At 55.7% G+C, this 17333-nt stretch overlaps 1 protein-coding gene across 1 annotated transcript; it reads left to right on the top strand.

Moving 5' to 3' along the window:
* Positions 1–6256: 6256 nt before the first annotated feature.
* LOC100079550 (keratin, type I cytoskeletal 13-like) lies at positions 6257–9395 on the top strand. Its single transcript, XM_001510446.5, has 6 exons — positions 6257–6742; positions 7713–7795; positions 7995–8151; positions 8388–8549; positions 8650–8775; positions 9171–9395. The coding sequence occupies exons 1-6, from the start codon at positions 6257–6259 to the stop codon at positions 9393–9395; spliced, it is 1239 nt and encodes a 412-aa protein (XP_001510496.3).
* Positions 9396–17333: the final 7938 nt, after the last annotated feature.

The following is a 17333-nucleotide window of genomic DNA, read 5'->3' as shown; positions in this document are numbered from 1 at the left end:
CGTAATAACAATAACAACAATGATAACGGTATTTGTTAAGCTCTATGTGCCAGGTACTGCCCTAAGTGCTGGGTTGGATACGAGTAAATCGGGTTGAACACAATCCATATCTCACATGGGGTTCACTGTTTCAATTCCCACTTTACAGATGAGGTAACTGAGTCGCAGAGAAGTGAAATGACTTGCCCAAGGTCACAAAACAGACAAGGGGTGGAATCGGGATTAGAACCCATGACTTTCTGACTTCCAAGCCCATGCTCTATCCACTACACCATGCTAGGGTGCCTCGACCGCTCCTCTCTTCCCTTCCCCCCACCCACCCCACCAAGCCGTCCCTGATTTTCGAACGCCCTGGGCCCCGCTGGTCATCGTGGCGCTCCTCGCCCTCCATCCTCCCCGGGTTCCAGCTGTCACCTTCACAGCTGTCTTCGCTGAACTCACTCTACCGGGGGCTCTGACCAGGCCTGAGAGGTGCCGAGCGGTTGGGCGAGCTGAGCGTACCCCAGGGTCTGGGAAGACCCTGAATTGGGTCTCTCTCCCTCGTTAACTCCGAGTAGCGAGTAGGCTGCCCGCAGCCCTGGGCCTGACCCGAACTGCTCCCCTTAAGCCCCCTTCCCAAGGACCCTTCACACACACATTCTCTCTCTCTCTTTCTCTCTCCCCACCTTACCCTCATCTTCTACTCTTAAAGGATAAGCAAACTCAGTTTTTGCCCGGGAACAGAAGTGGGACGGATCTGAACAACGAGAGACTGGAGCTCAGGCCAACAGGGATTGAGGGAGGTGGCCAGCTCTCTTCCATTCATGAGGAAATCAGGGAAGGTTCCCTGCAGGAGGGAGAGTCGTTCCTGAGAATTAAATCCCTCTCCTCTCTCCTCGACAGCCCTCGAGATAATAATTATGGTATTTGTTAAGAGCTTACTTTATGCCAGGCACAGTTCTAAGCGCTGGGGTGGATACACGCAGATTGGGTTGGACACAGTCCCTGTCCCCCAAGGGGCTCACAGTCTTACTCCCCACTTTACAGGTGACATACCTGAGGCACAGAGAAGAGAAGTGACTTGCACAGGGTCACGTAGCAGACAAGTGGTGGAGCCATTAGAACCCATGTCCTTCTGACTCCCATGCCTGTGCTTTATCCACTATGTCATGCTGTGATTCTCATTCAATCATATTTATTGAGAGTTCACTGTGTGCACAGCACTGTACTAAACACTTCGGAGAGTACAAAATAAGAGTTGGCAGACACATTCCCTGCCCACAGGATCTTACAGTCTAGAGGAGGAGACAGACGTTAGTATAAATTGTGGATGTGCATAAAGGGGCTGAGCGTGGGGTGAATAAAGGGTGCAAATTCCAGTGCTCTAGCCACTAAGCCATGCTGCTTCTCCCTCAGTTCGCCTCATCAGGCAGCGGTCCCTCTGCCTCACTCCGACCTGTTCCGTGCCCTCCTAGTACTCAGGCCAGATGTCGGGTGTCCGGTCCTGCCCTCCCCTTGTCCCCAACCCTGGAGGTGGTCGGGGCTAAGGATGTCCCCTTCCTCCCAGGCCCGATGAGATCCGGCCGCTCCCCGCGCCCATTCAGAGCCGGTCCGGGAGGCCCGGTATCACCTGAGGCGGCGGGGCTCGTCTCCAGGAAGTTTCGGTGGTGTTTCTCGGGGACAGGCTATTCTCTCGGATAAGACGCGCCCAGGCCGTGACCTCCCTGGGCTGACAAGGTCCCCAATAGTTCGTCTAACTCACCCAAGGCTCCCTTCCGAAAGGACTCTGGCACCTATTAGCCCTGTCCCGGAACCGAGGGCAGAAAAGCTGGGCTGCTCTCAGGTCATCAGTGTCTCCCCCCTTCTAAACCCTGAGCCCGTGGTGGTCAGGGATCGTCTCTGTTGCTGAATTGTACTTCCCAAGCGCGTAATACAGTGCTCTGCACACAGTAAGCGCTCAATAAATACGATCGAATAAATGAACGAATGAAGTTTCTCCTGCTGTAGCAGAATCTTAACATCTCCCAGCAGGCCGGGAATGGCCGGGATGGGGTGCGCTTGGGAGAAGCTAAACTTTTACCCCCCTGGTGTCCGGGGGCCGTGCTGAGAGAGAAGGGGTCCATCCCGAATGAACTGCCTCCAGCTCCCGCCCCCCGACCCGAACCACGACCCCGGGAGAGGGGAGAGGCGTCCGTGAGCGCAGAGCGGATGGTCAGTCCAGAATGACGGAGACCCCCGTGCTGGGTTGCAGGCCCCAGTCGTCGCGCTGGACCCTCCCCATCCCCAGCCAGCGACGGACCCTCTCCTCGGGGGAAAGAAGCCCTGACCCGTTGCCATCCGTGTGGGGCTTCGGAACCCGGGAGAACCGAGCCAAGGAAGCGGCGCGGGCTCCGACCCGAAGGGAGCGGGAAAGGCGGGCCACTTGGCTCCGGCTCCACTTTTAAAGAGGGGCAGGGCGGGGACGGATCCTATCCTGCCCCCGGGGCGGAGGAGGGGGGTCAGGTGGAGGTGACGCTTAGGGAGAGGGGGGAGAGAGGGAGGAGCATGAGGGGGAGAAGAGGTCGCCGAGGAGGCGGGTGGCTGGTGCGGGGAGGAGTTGGCACGGATTTTGGTGGCTTGGGGCCCAGAGAGCGGGACAACAGCTCGTTCCCGGCTGGGCGCTGCCCCGGGTCCAGAATAGGGGGAAGGGGGATCAACGAGGGAGAGACACCCAGAATCGTTCCGGTCCCGATCCCTCTCTTCCCCGGACCATCAGCCGCAAAGCTTCCCTGGGGGACACCAGAATTGTCCCGACTCCGGACCTGGGGTGTGCGGTGGAGTGGTATCCCTGGGGCCTTCGGGACCTCGGCCTCCCTCTCCTCTCCCCCACTCCCAGGTGCGCCGGCTCCAGCGAAGTCTCCTTCGGGCCTGGGGCCGGGGACGGGGCACACGGTTGACCCCGCTCTTGTGGGGTTGTCCCTCCGAGGCAGGGTGGAGCGGAGGCTTGCACTGCACCCGGGGGGTGGCCGGCTCCAACTTGCCTGGGAGGGGCTGGCACCCCGTTTCTCTGGGGAGAGATTAATCCCCCTGCCCGTGTCAGCAGCGCGGGGCAGGGGCGCGGGGCTGAATCACGGCGCTCTGTGCCTTGGATCAATGGAACAGGCGTTGAGTAATCGACCGTGGAAGGCGGGACTTGGGCGGGCTCCCCCGGGGCTATTGTGGGCTTGAGGCACAAGGGGCCCCTTAGGGACGCCCCCGCAACCCCTCTAGGACCTGGGGTGACCCTGCAGGACCACCCAACTAAACTGCCCCAGCTCCGGGTACTATTCCCCCTACCAGGCTCGGTCTCCCAAATCCGGCAGCCCACTTATCAGCCCGGTCGAATTGGTGGCTCTTTATTCCTTCTTTAAAGCGGCACCTTGAAGGGGAGAAGGCGGCAATTATTTCTTCCTCTAGGGAATCTCCCCTTCCCGCACTCTCAGCTCTGGCAACCAGGCCTGTGGGATGAGGGTGGGGGGGACTTCGATCCTTTCGATTAATTGATATTACCCCCTGTGGGACAGGGCTTGGGTCCAATCTATTTATTTTGTATCTGCTTGTATTGGCACATATTAAATGCTTAATTTTTTATTCTTATTATTTTAATTTATCATTGTTGTGGTTATTACTGTCACATTGCCCCTCCCAAGGACCTTCTATCCCCAGAAAGTTCCCCAGTCTCTTCTTGACCCCTGGCAATTCTGTCCCTGCCCAGCTGCCCTAGGTGCATTGGCCTTTCCAGGTCCCCTGTCTGCCCTGCTGCCGCAGGTATGCTGGCCCTGCCAGACCCCTTGCCTGCCCTTTTAACCCTAGTGTGTTGGCTCTGACAGACCCCTTGCCTGCCCTGATACCCCAAGATATGCTGGCCATGCCAGGTCCCCTGCCTGCCCTGCTGTCGGAGGCATGCTGGTCCTGCCTGAACTTCTCCAGACCTAGATTCCCCATAAACCCTGACCACTCTTCCAGGATTTCTCTCTCACAGCTCCCTGGGCTTTTCCTTTTTCCTGACTTGTAACAACCCTCTACTCTAGCACTGAACAACAGGCTCCTGGGATTTAGCCTGCATAGAACCTGGGGAAGACCTCTCTTTTTCCTACAAGCAGAAGTTACTCGCTGTCCAGCCAGCCCCACCATAGATCGGCCAAGAAGGCCATTTGGTGAGCACCCTCCCTCTGCAGCACTCTCCCCCAAAGTGCCAGGACTGGGATTTTCAGATCAACATGGCAGTTTTCTGGAAGAATTTCTGCTCTCAAGACCACACCTCTCACCCTCCGTTGTGGGGGAAGAGAAAAATGCTTCAACCGTGATTTTAGAGAGGAAGAAGGTTCCAGCCCCTTGCTGATCTGAAGGATAAAAATATATCTGGGTGGGTCATTTCTCATCTTCCCACAGCTAATCTCCCAAAACAGTACCTCACCCATCCTGGAGGCCCGTTTCAGAGAGGGGAGGGGGGTCAGAAATGACGAGGCAGATCCCCGGCCAGTTTGACAAAGATTCTGTTTTGCTTCACCCCTTTGTCTCACTTCTGTTGCTTAGTCTGTGCCAGGGCTTGTTGGGGCTGTCCTGCCACCTCTGGGATTGACAGCCAATAGCCCCCGCCCCTTTAACCCTGGTATCTCATAGCCCCTGCTTCTCTGGCCATGAAAGTCTATAGACCCTGCCCCTCTTGGTCCAGCAGTCCATATGGCCTGCCCTTCTGCATCCAACATGCCACGGCCCTTGCCCCTCTCGGCCTGGGCACAAGTAGCCCCTGCTCCTCTGGGCCTGAGAGTCCATAGCCCTTGTCCTTTTGGGCAAGAGAGTCCAGCAGTCCATAGCCACTACTTCTCTGGGTCTGCCCCTCTGGGTCTGGCGGTTCACATCCTCTGCACCTGTGCTCCATCCTGTCCTTCTCTGAGCCTGAGAGTCCATAGTCCCTGCCCCAATAGGCCTGAGAGTCCGTAGTCTCTGCCCTTCTGGGCCGGAGAGTCCATAATCCTCTGGCATTGAGAGTCTATGACCCCTGTTCCTAGGAGTCTGGCAGTCCATAGGCCCTGCTCCTCTGGGCCTGAAAATCCATAGTCCCTGCCCTTATGAGTCCAGCAGTCCGTGGCCTCTGCCCTCTGGGCCTGAATACCTGTAGCTCCTGCCCCTCTGGGTCCGGCAGTTCCTGTCACCTGCCCCTCTGGGTCCGGCAGTCCAAATGCCCTAATAATAATGATAGCGGTATTCGTTAAGCACTTATTATGTGCCAGGCACTGTACTAAGCCCTGGGGTAGATAGAAGATAATTGGGTTGGACAATGTCCCTGTCCCACATGGGGCTCACAGCCTCGATTCCCATTTGACACACGAGGGAACGAAGGCAGAGAGAAGTTAAGTGATCTGCCCCAGGCCACACGACAGAAAAGTGGCAGAGCCGGGACTAGAACTCAAGTCCGAAGTCCGAAGTCCTAAGTCTCAGGGCGATGGTCTCTCCACTAAAACCACGCTGCTTCTCCGAACCAGCCCTGCACTTCTGGATCTGGCGGTCCCTAGCCCTTGGCCCTCTGGGCTTGAGAGGCCACAGCCCCAGTCGCGTCATCGATTACCGGGACAATGCCACTAACACACATTCAAAGGGATTGTACGTTTAAAATGCAAATTACGGGTTCGCTTGAGCCCTAGCTCCTCTTTCATTCCGGAATAAACCCCGAAGAAGCTTTTTCTCCCTCGTCCACCTCGACCCCTTTGGGCCGCGATGGCCCAGGCGCGGAGGCAACGCTCGGGCAGGGCCTCCGGCGGCAAGTGGCGCTCAGATTGGGTTCGCAAGTGGCCGTTGAGAGGCCGAGGGGCCGTGGGCGAATCCCACCGAGCGATTCGCCCAGGGCCCCAGGACCCCGTAGGCTGCGGTCGCTGCTGTGCCACCGCAGGGCGCGGTGGTGGCGGTGGTGACGGTGGGCAGAGCCCCGCGCGGCCCTTCCCGGTGTGCAGAGGTGAAATGTAACGCGACTGTCAAGAAATTTGTCTTCAGCCAAGCCCGCTGGCTCTGAATCATCCTTTGTCTACAGGGAAAGCCAACCAAGCCCCTAGAAGCCACAGCCCTCCTGGAGCTGCGCCGGGAACCGCGCGGGTGAGAAACAGGAACGGAGAGGGCCTCCGGGGCGAGTGGGGCGGGGGCAGGGGGCGGTCCCGGCCCCGGTCACCGGGATAAAAGAGGCCCCTCGTCAGGGCCCAGATACGCTCTCCTGTCCACTCCGATCCTCTCACCGTCTCGACCTCGATCCTCGACGCTTCCAGCCATGAGTTGCCGCCTGCAAACCTCTTCGTCCGGCTTGGGTGGCTCCTGCCGCCTGGGAGGAGGAAGGAGCGTGTCTTCCTCCTCCTCTCGGTTCGTGACCTCGGGCTCCGGCGGGGGCATGAGCTGCGGCTTCGGCGGCGGAGCCGGTGGCGGATTCGGCGGAGGCTTCGGGGGCGGCTATGGCGGCGGCTTCGGTGGCGGGGCCTGTGGGGCCGGCGGCGGCTTCGGCGGAGGTTTCGGCGGCGGCTTCGACTTCGGCGGGGCCCTGGGCGGGGCGGACGGCGGGCTCCTGTCCGGCAACGAGAAGGTGACCATGCAGAACCTCAACGACCGGCTGGCCTCCTACCTGGACAAGGTGCGGGCCCTGGAGGAGGCCAACGCCGACCTGGAGCAGAAGATCCGCGACTGGCACCTGAAGCAGAGCCCCAGCAGCCCCGAGCGCGATTACTCTCACTACTACAAGACCATCGAGGACCTGCGGGACAAGGTGAGCGATGCTTGGGCTTCCAAACCCCGCTGACTCTTTAAGGGCCAAGATGACAGCAACGGGGGCCCGAGGAGGAGCGTGATAGAGGAGCACACACACGGACGCACACACACCCAGACACCTGAGGGACACCCAGAGGCTCACGCACTGAGATTCGCAGACCCACACACGTACCCACACTCCACCCATCGAGTCCCCTGAGAGATACAGATAGAGACTTACCCACCGAGATCCCTAGGCCCCCTCCCCACCCACCGCCGCCACGGACATACCCACGCTCCACACATCGAGACACCAGAGATGCACAGACACACACGGAGATATACACACACACACACACACCAGCACATAGTCATCCACACCCAGACACACCTATGCACACATGCTCATCCACTCTTCCTGGAGGGCGGGAGGGGTTGTTTTTCCCCCTAAAACTTCCTCTCCGGGCCTCCTTGCTCAGTGAAGTCCCTGCAGGCCCCTCCCCTGGGGTACATCCCTCTGGGCTTTGCCCGGTGAAAAGTTTTTCCTGTCGCTGAGCGCTGGCCCCATCCCATCTGCTATTCGCCGAGCGGTCAGGACCTGCAAACACCCCAGTCCCTCACCCTCCCCACTTTGTGGGACCAGGCTGCTCTCAGGGTTCTGAGCCCAGTTGGCACGGATTAGCATCCTCCCCGTAGCTCAGAGAAGAGCTGGCGAAGAGGAGGGCCGAGGCCTCTTTGCAACGCGACCTCCCGATCCGACAAGCCAGTGAGCAAGAAGGGACCCTAGCCCTGGTTCTGAACCCCCCCCTGAAATGGGGGAGATCCACAAAGATAACCTCTCCACCCACCCTGGATATAGCCCCAACCACAGGGCGTTGAAGGAAGCCGGTCCAGACAGGTCTCCAGCTCTGGGGGCAGCAGAGCTGGAGGTGTGAGGAGGGGTCATCTCTGTTTCCTACCTTATCTTCCTCGTCATCTCATCCCCGCAGATCATGGCCGCCACCATCGACAATAACAGGGTGGTTCTGGAGGTCGACAACGCCCGTCTGGCGGCCGACGACTTCAGGCTCAAGTGAGTGCGACTCTGCCCTCTCCTCCGTTGTCGATCTGTGCCTCTAAGAAGCCAAAGCTCTGTCGGCCCGCACCACCCCGATCCGGGGCTCTGTGGCGGGATCCCCGAGGGCCTCGACGCTCCGGGCAAAAGTCTCCATGGGGTGAGGTCTCCCCCGCTGCAGGTCCCTCATGTACCCAATGTGCTCTCCGCCCCGCAGGTACGAGAATGAGCTGGTCCTGCGCCAGAGCGTGGAAGCCGACATCAACGGGCTGCGCCGCGTGCTGGATGAGCTGACCCTGGCCAAGACCGACCTGGAGATGCAGATCGAGAGCCTCACCGAGGAGCTGGCCTACCTCAAGAAGAACCACGAGGAGGTGAGGCAGGGAGGGGTGGGAGGAGGGGCTAGAGCGAAATCTTCTAGAGGACAGGCCCGGAGTCCAGACTGAGACCCCTGCCTGACTCGACTGGAGGCCCGCTTGCCGTGCTTTGTGTCCTACATAACCTCTCTGGGCCTCACATTCTCCGTCTGAGATAGCGAGCCGGGCAGCCCCCAGCACTGGAGCTTGCTGACCGGGGGATCCCCCTGCTTCCTCCCCTTCCCTCCCTGCAGGAGATGAAGGAATTCAGCAACCAGCTGGTGGGCCAGGTCAATGTGGAGATGGACGCGGCACCGGGTGTGGACCTGACCCGCGTGCTGAGCGAGATGCGGGAGCAGTACGAAGCCATGGCCGAAAAGAACCGGCGGGACGCAGAAGCCTGGTTCCACAGCAAGGCAAGCGCCCCTCCCCACCCTGCCCCGCCCCTTCTCCACACCGCCCTCTCCCCACCCTGAGGGACAAAGGCCTTCATCTCCCCCCTTGTTTGACCCTCAGAGCGAGGAGCTCAGCAAAGAAGTGGCGTCTAGCACCGAACTGATCCAGACCAGCAAGACAGAGGTCACCGAGCTGAGACGCACCCTGCAGGGACTGGAGATCGAACTGCAATCTCAGCTCAGCATGGTACTGCATTCCCTGATGCCTGTTCCTCAAATCTTCGTACATTAGTGGGTGTCTGGGAGATGAGGGTTGGAGAGGGAAGAGTCAGAGGTTTGGCTAGTCTGTGCTGGGTCACTGGAGGAAGGCTGAGATAGAGAAGGGAAGGGAGGGGAGTTGGCTGGCCCCTGCTGGGTCACTGCAGGGAAACGGGGATGGAGAGGGGACAGTTAAGGTTGCTGGATGAAGATGGAGCTTCAGGAGAGCCCAAGAGTGGCCCAGTTCCTCTGAGCACCCTCAGCTCGCTGTCAGATAAATTCTGGCTCAGAGGACCCAGAGAAGTGCTGACCAGGGGGTTGTGGCTCAGGGGTTAGTGATCTTCTGTTCTTTGACCCCATTCCCCCATCCCACTGTCCCTGCAGAAAGCCGGGCTGGAGGCCACCGTGGCCGAGACCGAGTGCCGCTACGCCATGCAGCTGCAGCAGATCCAAGGGTTGATCGGCAGCATCGAATGCCAGCTGAGCGAGCTGCGCAGCGAGATGGAGTGTCAGAACCAGGAATACAAAATGCTGCTGGACATCAAGACCCGGCTGGAGCAGGAGATTGCCACCTACCGCAGCCTGCTGGAGGGCCAGGACTCCAAGTGAGTGTGTGTGGGGGGACATTTCTGTCCTGTCCTTGGTCGGGAGGCTGAGATCCCGCCATCTCACTGGCCCCATAGCACCCAAGGCCCGGCACCAGCTGTTGTTGACACCCCAAAGAGGAGAAGGGTCTAGAAAATTTAGAGCCAGGGTGCCAGCTGAGTGAAGAAGAGGAGCTGGTGTCCCCTACTGCTTACACGTCCCCCCACGGCTGTCTGAAGAGCTGGAAGAGCCACGAGTCCTTGAAGAGCTGGCGAGACCCCGTACTGGTCTCTTTCTTAGAGAAGTAGCAGAGTAGTCACAGCAGCATAGGGTAGAGCACAGGCCTGGGAGGCAGAAGGTCATGGATTCTAATCCCACCTCTGCCACGTGTCTGCCGTGACATTGGGCATGCCGCTTCACTTCTCTGGGCCTCAGTTACCTCAACTGTAAAATAGGGATTGAGACAGTGAGCCTTATGGGGGACATGGGCCGTGTCCAACCCGATTTGCCTGTACCCACCCCAGTGCTTAGTACAGTGCCTGGCACATAGTAAGTGCTTAACAAATACCACAATTATTATTATTATTATTGTTTCCCCTGGAACTCTGAGCAGCTACCCCACCCCGGGTTGTCAGCCACGGCCACCCAGAAATTCAATCTGCCTCCAGCTGCCCACCTTGTCACGTTGCCAAGGGGCCCCTGGCAGTCTCATATCGGGTCCGGGGGTTGATGGAAAGAGGCTCTTCTCGCCCTGAGGACCCTTAAATCACTCTGATCCCCTCTCCTCTCTCACAGGATGCCCGGCTTTACTTCGAAGAACGGTAAGGGGCCTCAGCTCTGCGGGAGGAAGGGTTGGGGGCTGAGGGAACCTCCCATTCCCCTTCTGGGGGAGGGGAGGTTCTGACCAGTGACGGCAACTGGGTCAAACCCCAGTGGTTTCCACACAGTCTTCTGCTTGCTTCCTTCTCGGCGGCCCCTTACTTCCAACGTCGAGGCCCAAGCAGTGGCTCTCACTAAAGCTTGGGGCCCTCGAGGAAGGGGGCTCCGGAAAAGGGGGAGCCAGCACGTCTCGCTTTCTCCGCAGGGGCAGGAGTGACCACCGGCATCAGCGGCAGCGTGGCCGGTCCCGGGCGTCGTCCCTCGGTCGAGCCGCGTCGTCCTTGAACCCATCGCTCCGGCGCGGGGGGATCTGGAAACCTGCCCCTTCCCTCCTGCCCCAGGACGGGGCTTTTCCCCACAACCCGTCTACTTCTACCGCCGCCCCCGGCCTCTCGGTGCCCCAGGACGCCCTTCTTGTCTCGCTAATCACCCTTTCGGTTCAATAAAGTTTTCCTGCCTTCTGCAAACACATTTCCAAGTCTACTCTGGTTTTTGGGGATGGACGTGGAAGAAGCTTCAGGGGCCCCTGCCTATCCCCAGCAGGGGCCTGGTGATCAGCAGTAGTGGGTAGAGTACAAGCCTGGGAATCAGAAGGATCTGGGTTCTAATCCTTACTCCACCACATGTCGTCTGTGTGGCCTCAGGCGAGTCACTTCACTTCTCTGTGCCTCAGTTACCTCATCTGTAAAATGGGGATTAAGACTTTGAGCCCCATGTGGGACATGCACTGTGTCCAAACTGATTAACTTCTATTCACCCCAGTGCTTAGTACAGTGTTTGTCATATAGTAAGTGGTTAATAAATACCATAACAAAAATCCCCAGCTGGAGCCAGACTGGGCACTAAGCTGGGTGCCAGGCTGGGCGCCGGGCTCTGCCTGGGGAGTAAATGGCTTCTTGGAAGTCAACAATCTTCCCTCCCGGCCTCGGCCAGCCCAGAGGGGATATTATGGACATGGGGGAGTTATGGGAGAGAGTGTCCTCCCCTCAGGACCAGCTGTGGCTACCTCATTGTCAGTTCCTAAACTGCCTTGGCTGGATTCCGGCCTTGCTTCTTTGGGTTCTCCACCATTCCAGATTGCTTACGACTGGCAGGGGAGAGCTGAGAGTCTCCGAGGGCTTGGGAAGACACTGAACAGGGTCTCTCCCCTCATTAGCTCTGAAATTAAATCTGTCAACCACTCCTAACCTAGCCCATTCTCCAGCCCCTTTCTTCCTTCCCTTCCTCCCTTCCTTCATCCCAAGAGCCCCAGTAGCCAGTCCAGGACAGTCAGGACTTCCCATCTCCCATCCAGAAAGGATAAGGAAACTTGATGTTTACACAGGAACAGGCAATGAGAGGGATAGTTGCAAGGGAAGAGTGGAGCTCAGACTGCCAGGAGTAGGAGAAAATTGCCCAACTCTTTTCTGTGGGTTAGGGAAGGCTTTCTGCCAGAGACAAGAGTTTACAATTTCACCTTTCAATTAATTACATTTATTAAGTACCTACTGTGTGCATAACAAGGCACTAAATGCTTGGAAGAATTAGTAGATTCCTTCCCTAGAGGAACTTGAAAATTAGCAGGAAAGATAGATATCAAAATAATTTACAAATAAAAGGAAGAAGGCAAGTGGATATGTAATGAGTGAGTGCTTAAATGGTAGGACAAGGTCAAACAATCATATGCATCGAGTGCTTACTATGTGCAGAACACTGAACTACTCTGTGCAGAACACTGAACTAAGTGCTTGAGTTGGTAGACATTCCCAACCCACAATGAGCTTACCGTCTAGAAGGGGAGAGAGACATTAATATAAATAAATAAATTACGGATATGTACCTAAATTCTGTGGGGCTGAGGAAAGGGTGAATTAAAGGGAATAAATCAGGATGTCACAGAAGGGAGTGGGAAAAGAGGAAATGAGGGCTTAGGCAGGGAGGGCCTCTTGGAGATGTGCCTTCAGTAAGGCTTTGAAGACAGAGTAATTATCTGTCGGATATGAAGAGGGAGGGCGTTTCAGGCCAGAGGCAGGACATGGGTGAGAGGTTGGTGGCAAGATGGATGAGATAGAAGTATAGCAAACAGGTTTACATTAGAGGAACAGAGTGTGCAGACTGGGTTGGAATAGGAGAACAGTGAGGCAAGGTAAAAGGAGCAAGGTGACTGAGTGCTTTAAAGCCAATGGTAAGGCGTTTCTGTTTGATGCAGAGGTGGATGGACCACCACCGGAGGTTCTTGAGGAGTGGGGAAACATTCTTGCCTTTTGCCGTCGAGTCGTCTCCGACCCAAAGCGATGCCATGAACAGACTGAACGTTTTTGCGTGCCAGGCACTGTACTAAGCGCTGCGGGGAATACGACACGACATCTGCCCAGGCTTGGGCACAGCTTAGTCCCGTCATCCAACGCTGCAGACGGGTGGCTGGAAACTGTTCAGGAGGGTTAGGAGATCTTGGCCAAGTTAGCCAGGGGCGGGGGCAGGCAGGGGTGCGGGGAGGGGGGAGGCTGCTTGGCATAGCCCCAGGCAGTCCTCGGACCGGCCTCAGCCTGTTAGCTTGAGTGCCCCTGTAGGCTAAAATAATAATAATAATTCATAATCGTGGTATTTGTTAAGTGCTTACTATGGGACAAACATTGTTCTAAACGCTGGGATAGATACAAGATCATCAGGTTGTCCACAGTCCCTGTCCCACGTGGGACTCACATTCTTAATCCCCATTTTACAGATGAGGAAACTGAGGCCCAGAGAAGTGAAGTGACTTGCCCAAGGTCATACAGCAGACAAATGGCGGAGCCAGGATTAGAACCCACATCCTTCTGACTCTTGGTTCCCGGCTCTCCACCCTGCTTGGTTCCCTTTCCTTGGCTCTCCGCTCTGCCCAATTCCCTGCTTCTGGCTCTTCGCCCTGCCTAACTCCCGGTTCCCGACCCTCCATCCCACCTGACCCCGTCTCCCGTCTCCCGAATCCTGGCTCTCCATCCCGCCCGATTCCCGGATTCCAGCTCTCGGTCCTTCCTGACTCCGGACCCTTCTCCCTGTCCGGCTCCCGGTTCCCGACTCTCCAACCCTTCTTGGTTCTCTTCTCCCAGCTCTCCGCTCTGCCTAATTCCCTGCTCCTGGCTCTCCATCCTGCCCGATTCCCGGCTTCCGGCTCTCGGTCCTTCCTGACTCCGGACCCTCCGCCCTGCCTAACTCCCGGTTCCCGGCTCTCCGCCCTGCTTGGTTCTCTTCTCCGGGCTCTCCGCTCTGCCCAAATCCCTGCCCCTGGCTCTCCATCCTGCCTGACTCTGGGCTCCCGACTCTCCATCCTTCCTGACTCCCGGATCGCGGTCCTCCGTCCTGACTCCGGACTCTCCTCCCTTCTTGGTTCCCTTCTCCCGGCTCTCCGCCCTGCCCAATTCCCGGCTCCTGGCTCTCCGTCCTGCCCGACTCCCGGCTGCCGGCTGTCCATCCTGCCTGAGTCCGGACTCTCCGCTCCGTCCGGCTCCCGGCTCCCGGTTCCCGGCTCTTCCGGGAAGCATCTCTGGGCCCCTCAGGGTCTCTGCAGCCAGGAAGCAAGAAGGCGGGGTCTCCCCCACTCCACCCCCGTTGCCTCTCCCACACTGGCCTGCCCGGCCCTCCGCTTTTCTACCCGGCTGCCGGGCGGGGGAGGATCGCATCCCCGCAAGACCCCCGCCCTCCGCCCTCCCCGGGGCTAGGTGTGCCTCCCCCAGTCCGCTTTCCGCGAAGGACGTCAGCGAGAAGCTAGTTAAACTCTCTAAGAGGCGGGTAAACTGCCGGAGACGCACATAAACGCGACCGAAACCCGCCCGACGAGCCCGGTCTGAGGGTGGGAACCGGCCGGCAGGGCGTCCTGACCAAGGGCTTCCCGGTTCCTCATTCATTCATTCATTCAATCGTATTTATTGAGCCCTTACTGTGTGCTGACCACTGTACTAAGCGCTTAGAAAGTACAATTCGGTTGTCGGGCCCTCGCCCCTCCCCAGCATGCGCTCGTCCCTCCTCCCAAGATCCCACCGTGGCACCGTCTATATCCACATCAGTCCCCTTCTCCAACCCCTTGTTTACACCGTCTCTCCTCACCCCCGAAACAGCCCCCGCCCCCCTAAATCCTCCAGATCACAGTTTATCCCATTCCTCAAAGTCTCCTGGAAGCCACTTCCTCCAGTGGGCCCCCACCTCCCAAGCCTGGGAGGGGCTGGATTCTAATGTCACCTACCTCCTGTGTGACCTTGGGCAAGTTACTTAACTTCCCTGTTCCTCAGTTCCTTTTTCTGCAGAATGGGGATTCAATACCTGTTCTCCCTCCTACTTAGACTGTGAGCCCCATGAGACATCCGATTATCTTGTATCTAAACCCCGCGGTTAATACAGTGCTGGGCACATAGTAAGTGCTTACAAATACCACTAGTATTAGTCCCTGCTCTGCCATTTGCCTGTAGTATCACCTGGGGCAAGTCACTTAGCTTCTCTGTGCCTCGGTTTCCTCGTCTGTAAAATGGAGATTCAGTACCTGTTTTTCCTCCTACTTACACTGTGAGCCTCGTGTAGAACAGAGATTGGGTCCAATCTGCTTATATTATATCTATCCCAGCACTTTAGTACAATGGTTGGCACATCTTATATTCTTCATAAATACCACCATATTCATAATCACTCTTATTATTGGTGTGGGGATCCTATCAGCCATCCTCAGCACCAGTATATATTCCAAGCTACATACACAACTTCATTATCCATTAACGTAGCGATCTATCCATCTTGCCATACCATATATTCCAACTTTGCTCTTTTTCCTCTTTCCACTATTTGCATATAATTTGTCAGTCTTCCGAAACTGGGTGGTAAATTCCTTTCCTCGTTCAGTACATTCATTCATTCAATCCTATTTATTGAGCGCTTACTGTGTGCAGAGCACTATACTAAGCACTTGGGAAAGTACATATGGTGCTCAATAGATTCCAATGGATATCATATATTTCTACTTGTCAAATCATTTATGTTTACTCTAGTTACCACTATGTCTCTATTCTTCCTCGGGTTCCAGCTGGATGCATAAGATCTGTGTCAGCTTGTCTCACCCATTATATGCCCGCAACCTGGGCATTATCCTTGACTCATCTAATTCAACCTGCATAGTTTGACACCAAATCCTGTCGGTTCCACCTTCACAACATTTCTAGAACCGGTCACTTCCTCTTCAGGCAAATGGCCACTGGGCTGATTCAAGCTCATATTATATCTCACCTTGACCACTGCTTCAGCCTCTTTGCTAACCTCCCTGCCTCCTGTTTCTCCCCTTTCCAGTCCATACTTCACTCTGCTTCCTGGATTATTTTCTTAAAAAAAAAAATTCAGTCCACATCTCCCCACTCCTCAGAAATTTCCAAGGACTTGCCATTCATTTCCACAGCAAATATGAATTTTTTTACCATCACTTTTAAGGCACTCAACCAACTCTCCCCCTACTACAACCCTGATTGCATATTTCACCCTCCTAATGCCAACCTACTCACTCTACCTCAAACACATCTGTCTTACCACCGGTCATCTTCCCCCTCTGGCTTAGAACTGACTCCCCTCTCCATATCCGACAGATCACCTCTCTCCCCACTTTCAAAGCCCTAGCTAAACTCACACCTCTTCCAATATGACCTTCCCTCCTGTATTGCCTGTGCACTTGGATCTGTTTCCCCTTAAGCACTTGTTATTTACCCATCCCCAGCCCTACATTTATGTATATATCCCTATACACTTCAATTTTGCCTACTAGCAATTGATTTAAATAATAACGTTGGTATTTGTTAAGCGCTTACTATGTACAGAGCACTGTTCTAATTGCTGGTGTAGATACAGGGTAATCAGGTTGTCACATTCTAAATCCTCATTTTACAGATGAGGTAACTGAGGCATAGAGAAGTTAAGTGACTTGCCCACAGTCACACAGCTGACAAGTGACAGAGCTGGGATTCGAACCCATGACCTCTGACTCCCAAGCCTGTGCTCTTTCCACTGAGCCACTCTGCTTTAATATCTGTCCTCTTCTGGTCTATAATCTCCTTGTGGGCAGGGGACGTGTTTATCAGCTCTACTGTTTTGTTCTCTCCCAATCACCTAGCTAGTAGAGTGCTCAGCACCCAGTAAGTACTCAATAAATACTATTGATGGATTGATTATATTGTAAACTCCTTAAGGGATTGGGTCTTCCACTTTTATTGCATGTTCCCAAATGCCATTAGGGCACTCTTCTCCCAGCAGACATAGGGTAGGCATGAAGTACAGTGCTCTGTCCAGTGTAAAAGCTCATTTTAGTGCTCTGCACATGGTAATGCCTGCTAGGAAGCGCTTAACAAATACCATAATTATTAGATACCAGACACAGCACTCTGCACATAGCAGGTACCCACACAGCTGGCACACAGTGCTGGTATCTCCGCACACAGAAGGCATCCAGTAGAGCCCTCTTGCAAATGGAAAGTATCCAGTGTAGTATTCTGAACACAGAAAACACCCAGTTCAGGGTGCACATATAATAAAGGCAGCCAGTACAGCACTCCATGCGGTGCTTGGCACACAGCGGATGCCCAATAAATCTGATAAAGATGAGTGTGAGAATAAAGATACTAATAATGACAACTGTGGCATTTGGTAAGTGCCTACTTTGTTGCCCAGAACTGTACTAAGCACTGGAGTAGATACAAGGTAATTGGGTTGGACACAGTTCCTGACTCCATATAGGGTTCACAGTCTTAATTCCCATTTTACAGATAAGGTAACTAATTAAAATTGTGATATTTGTTAAGCGCTTACTCTGTGCCGGGCAGTGTGCTAAGCACTGGGGTGGATAAAAGCAAATCGGATAGGACAAAGACCTTATCCCACGTGGGGTCGATCCCCGTTTTACAGTTGAGGGAACCGAGGCCCAGAAAAGTTAAGTAACTTGCCCAAAGTCCCACAGCAGACAAGCGGCAGGGCCGGATCCAGATCCTTCTGACTCAGGTCCTTCTGACCAGGTCCAGGTCCTTCTGATTCCCAAGCCCATGTTCTATCCAAGAGGCCACGCTGCTTCTCAGGGCTGAAGATGAGGATGATGGCACCCAGGCC

Source organism: Ornithorhynchus anatinus, chromosome 11 (genome assembly GCF_004115215.2).
Source record: "Ornithorhynchus anatinus isolate Pmale09 chromosome 11, mOrnAna1.pri.v4, whole genome shotgun sequence".
In the NCBI taxonomy this organism is placed as follows: Eukaryota; Metazoa; Chordata; class Mammalia; order Monotremata; family Ornithorhynchidae; genus Ornithorhynchus; species Ornithorhynchus anatinus.
Note: the sequence above shows the minus strand (reverse complement) of the source record. Positions and strands in the feature narration are given on the sequence as shown.

Excerpts from the sequence above, each read along its gene's own strand:
- LOC100079550 (XM_001510446.5), top strand. The coding sequence starts at position 6,257 with ATGAGTTGCCGCCTGCAAACCTCTTCGTCCGGCTTGGGTGGCTCCTGC. Across the intron at positions 6,743-7,712 it reads TCGAGGACCTGCGGGACAAG|ATCATGGCCGCCACCATCGA; the intron begins GTGAGCGATGCT and ends TCATCCCCGCAG. Across the intron at positions 8,550-8,649 it reads AAGCCTGGTTCCACAGCAAG|AGCGAGGAGCTCAGCAAAGA; the intron begins GCAAGCGCCCCT and ends TTTGACCCTCAG.